This window comes from Portunus trituberculatus, chromosome 34, assembly GCF_017591435.1.
Source record: "Portunus trituberculatus isolate SZX2019 chromosome 34, ASM1759143v1, whole genome shotgun sequence".
NCBI lineage: Eukaryota > Metazoa > Arthropoda > Malacostraca > Decapoda > Portunidae > Portunus > Portunus trituberculatus.
The window spans coordinates 6,445,605-6,449,316 of NC_059288.1; the positions used below are offsets into that span (position 1 = coordinate 6,445,605).

The 3,712-nt window shown below is 49.3% G+C and overlaps 1 protein-coding gene across 1 annotated transcript in view; it reads right to left on the reverse strand.

Moving 5' to 3' along the window:
* Nucleotides 1-509: 509 nt before the first annotated feature.
* LOC123512803 (probable low-specificity L-threonine aldolase 2) overlaps nucleotides 510-3,712 on the reverse strand; it is an 8,915-nt gene continuing 5,712 nt past the window's right edge. The window contains exons 5-9 of the mRNA XM_045269393.1: nucleotides 3,418-3,597; nucleotides 3,116-3,309; nucleotides 2,359-2,495; nucleotides 992-1,116; nucleotides 510-748 (exon numbers count right to left, since the gene is read on the reverse strand). Of these exons, the coding sequence (XP_045125328.1) occupies nucleotides 578-748; nucleotides 992-1,116; nucleotides 2,359-2,495; nucleotides 3,116-3,309; nucleotides 3,418-3,597 (807 nt within the window). The 3' untranslated portion in view covers nucleotides 510-577. The remainder of the gene's footprint in view (nucleotides 749-991; nucleotides 1,117-2,358; nucleotides 2,496-3,115; nucleotides 3,310-3,417; nucleotides 3,598-3,712) is intronic.

Here is a 3,712-nt window from a genome sequence, read left to right on the forward strand (position 1 = left end):
GACTCACTCTCCATACTTTCTCTTCTCTATCTCTTACTCACCCCGCCAGTGTCAGTTGCCAGTGTTTTGTTTATCCCGTTTTCTCTTTGGTAACTTTAAGGAGGGACTTGTGTATTTTGTGGCGGGAAAGAGGAGGAGGAGGAGGAGGAGGAAAGGAAGGGAAGGGAGGGAAAGATGAGTAAGGTAAGGAAGGGTAGGAAGAGGAGGTAGAGAAGGAAAAGGAAGAAAGGAAGGAAGAATATGGTTGAGAGAGAAGGAAGGAAGGAAGGAAGACAAGGAGGAAATGGTGAAAGGAAGGAAGGAAAATATGGAAGGTGGAAAAAGAGGAATAAATGAGGAGAGAGAGAGAGAGAGAGAGAGAGAGAGAGAGAGAGAGAGACAGGCAGAAGAATTTAATTACGTATCTTTTATCTTTTTATCTTTCTTAGTCAACATCCTGCTCTCTCTCTCTCTCTCTCTCTCTCTCTCTCTCTCTCTCTCTCTCTCTCTACAACAACAAAACAACAATACCAGCACAACAATTTATTCCAACAAAAAGATACATTGGCCCAAAGGTAAACAAAGACCCATCAGCCAATCAGCATTCAGAATCCAGCTCCTTGATGACGTAACGCAGCTTTCTGGCCGCTGATTGGACCTGGCCGGGCGTGACGTCACAGTGAAGGACCAATCGAGCTTTAGAATCAGTGAGGGGCAGAATACGGACGATGACGTGTTCCCCCAGTGACGTCACTTCTGCTGGGGTTGCCTGGCAGGGATTTTTGGTGATTTTTTAAAGGGCGGTAAAAAAGGTGGTGGTGGTGACGGAAGAAGAAGAGGAGGAGGAGGAGGAGGAGGAGGAGGAAGAAGAGAAGGGGAAAAGACAAGATATACCATATGCAAAAGAAGAAGAAGAAGAAGAAGGAGAAAAAAAAGAAGAAAGATGAATTACTGTATATACACCAAAAATACACACACACACACACACACACACACACACAGCTGACCTCACCTGACCCATCCTTTCACACAGTGCCTCGGGGGTCACCACACTGGGGTCACACTCCACCAGCAGGATATTGGTGTGGGCGCCGCGCGGGTCACACCTTATGACCTTGCTGCCACACCCCTCCACGGCTGCCGAGAGGAGGAGGAGGAGGAGGAGGTCGTAAAAGGAATGAGTGATGGTAGAGAAGGAGGAGGAGGAGGAGGAGGAGGAAGATAAAGATGGTAAAAGGAATGTGTGAGGATAGAGGAGGAGGAGGAGAAGGAGAAGAAGAGAGATGTGATGTGGAAGAGGAAGAAGTGGAGGAGGAGGAGGAGGAGGAGGAGGAGGAGTGCGTGGGTGTGATAGGGTTCGTGGTTAAAAGTGGAGATGAGGTACACGTCAGAACGAGGAGGAGGAGGAGGAGGAGGAAGAAGAAGAAGAAGAAGATGGAGGATTGCAGAAGGAGTAGAAGGAAGAAGAGGAAGAAAACAAGATAAAGTTAATTGTTGTCATTCTAATCATTGCTTTTCTTTGTTTATTTAATCCTTCCTTTTCCAATGCCAAACCTTTCCAAACCCTTCCCAGACCCTTCCAAACCCTGCCAGCCTTTTCAAACCCTTCCCAGACTCTTCCAAACCCTGCCAGATCCTCCCAAGCCCTGCTAAACCCTTCCAAACCCTGCCAGACCCTTCCAAACCCCGCCAGATCCTCCCAAAACTGCCAGACCCTTCCAAACCCTGCCAGACACTTCCAAACCCTGCCAGACACTTCCAAACCCCGCCAGACCCTTCCATACCCTGCCAAACCTTACCAGACCCTTCCAGATCCTTCCGTACCTTTTTATTTCCCTTTCCATATCCTTGTCATCCCTTTCAAAACCCTGCCAGACCCTTCCAAACCCTGCCAGACCCTACCAGACCCTTCCAAAGCCTACCAGACCCTTCCAAACCCTGCCAGACCCTTCCGTACCCTTTTTCTTTCCCTTCCAAACCCTACCAGATCATTCCATACCCTTTTCTTTCCCTTCCAAACCCTGCCAGACTCTTTCAGACCCTTTTTTCCCTTCCAAACCCTGCCAGATCATTCCATACCCTTTTCTTTCCCTTCCAAACCCTGCCAGACTCTTTCAGACCCTTTTTTCCCTTCCAAACCCTGCCAGACCCTTCCGTACCCTTTTCTTTCCCTTCCAAACCCTGCCAGACTCTTCCAGACCCTTTTTTCCCTTCCAAACCCTGCCAGACCCTTCCGTACCCTTTTCTTTCCCTTCCAAACCCGGCCAGACTCTTCCAGACCCTTCCAAACCCTGCAAGACCCTTCCGTACCCTTTTTTTCCCTTTCAAACCCTGCCAGACCCTTCCAGACCCTCCCGTACCGCCCCTTCACCCCTTTACCTTGGGCTAACTCCTGCAGAAGGCGGTGGTCGCGTCCCAGGGCTGGATACACGTGGTCCAGGGCAAATATTCCTGCGGCAGCCACCACCCCTGCCTGCCGCATGCCGCCCCCTACCGCCTTCCTGGTCCTCCGCGCCCTTGGGAATAGAATAGGTAAGGTTAGAGTGGGTTGGGTTGGGTTGGGTAGGGTTAGGTGAGGTTGTGTGTTTTGTGGGGTTTCTTTTCTCTCTCTCTCTCTCTCTCTCTCTCTCTCTCTCTCTCTCTCTCTCTCTCTCTCTCTCTCTCTCTCTCTCTCTCTCTCTCTCTCTCTCTCTCTCTCTCTCTCTCTTCAGAATGCTTTAGTTGGTCCTTAATTTTCTAAGTTTTCTTTAGTTGTCTTGTTTTTGGTCCTTTTCCTGTTCTTGTTGTTCTTTTTCCTCTTGTTATTGTTCTTCTTCTTCTTCTTCTTCTTCTTCTTCTTCTTCTTCTTCTTCTTCTTCTCCAACTATTCTCCTCACCATCTGTTTCTCTTCTCTTCCATTCTTCTTCCTTCTATTAATATTTTATCTCCTTAGTATATCTCTATTCTATTTTAACTCTCCTCCTCTCCTCCTCCTCCTCCTCCTCCTCCTCCTCCTCCTCCTCCTATTTCCTATCTTTGTCTTCTTTGTCTTTATCTTCTGCTGCTACTACTACTACTACTACTACTACTACTACTACTACTACTACTACTACTACTACTACTACTACTACTACTATTACTACTACTACTCCTCACCTTTTAATGAAATCTTGAGGGCCGGCAAGTACGGAGCCCACAGGAGCGCCAAGCCCTTTACTGAGACACAGACTGATGGTGGTGCAGCTCCTGACGAGACGGGCAGGCGGGAGGTCCAGGGCGGTGGCGGCGTTGAGAAGGCGCGCCCCATCCATGTGTAGAGGCAGGCCCAGCTGGCGACACGTGGCCCCCAGCTGACGGCGAGGCAGAAGGTGGTTGGTTAAGGAAGGATTTAAAGTTTAGGTTCGTATTCTCTATTCTCTCTGTGCTTCACTATTTCAAAAGGTTCAGGTCCCTCTTACCTCGTCCATCCAATCCAGGGGCACCACCTTCCCGCCGGCTACGTTGTGGGTGTTCTCTACGCAGACGAGGGCGCTGACAGGGAAGTGCTCGTTGTCAGACCTCACGACTCTCCGCAGGTCATGCAAGTCAAAGGTTCCATCAGGTAGGTTCCGCACTGTCCTGGGATGCACGCCCCCGAGCTGAGGTTTGGCATTAGAGAGTTCAGTAGTGTGGAAGATGGAGTGTTTTGATATATTTCTCTCTCTCTCTCTCTCTCTCTCTCTCTCTCTCTCTCTCTCTCTCTCTCTCTCTCTC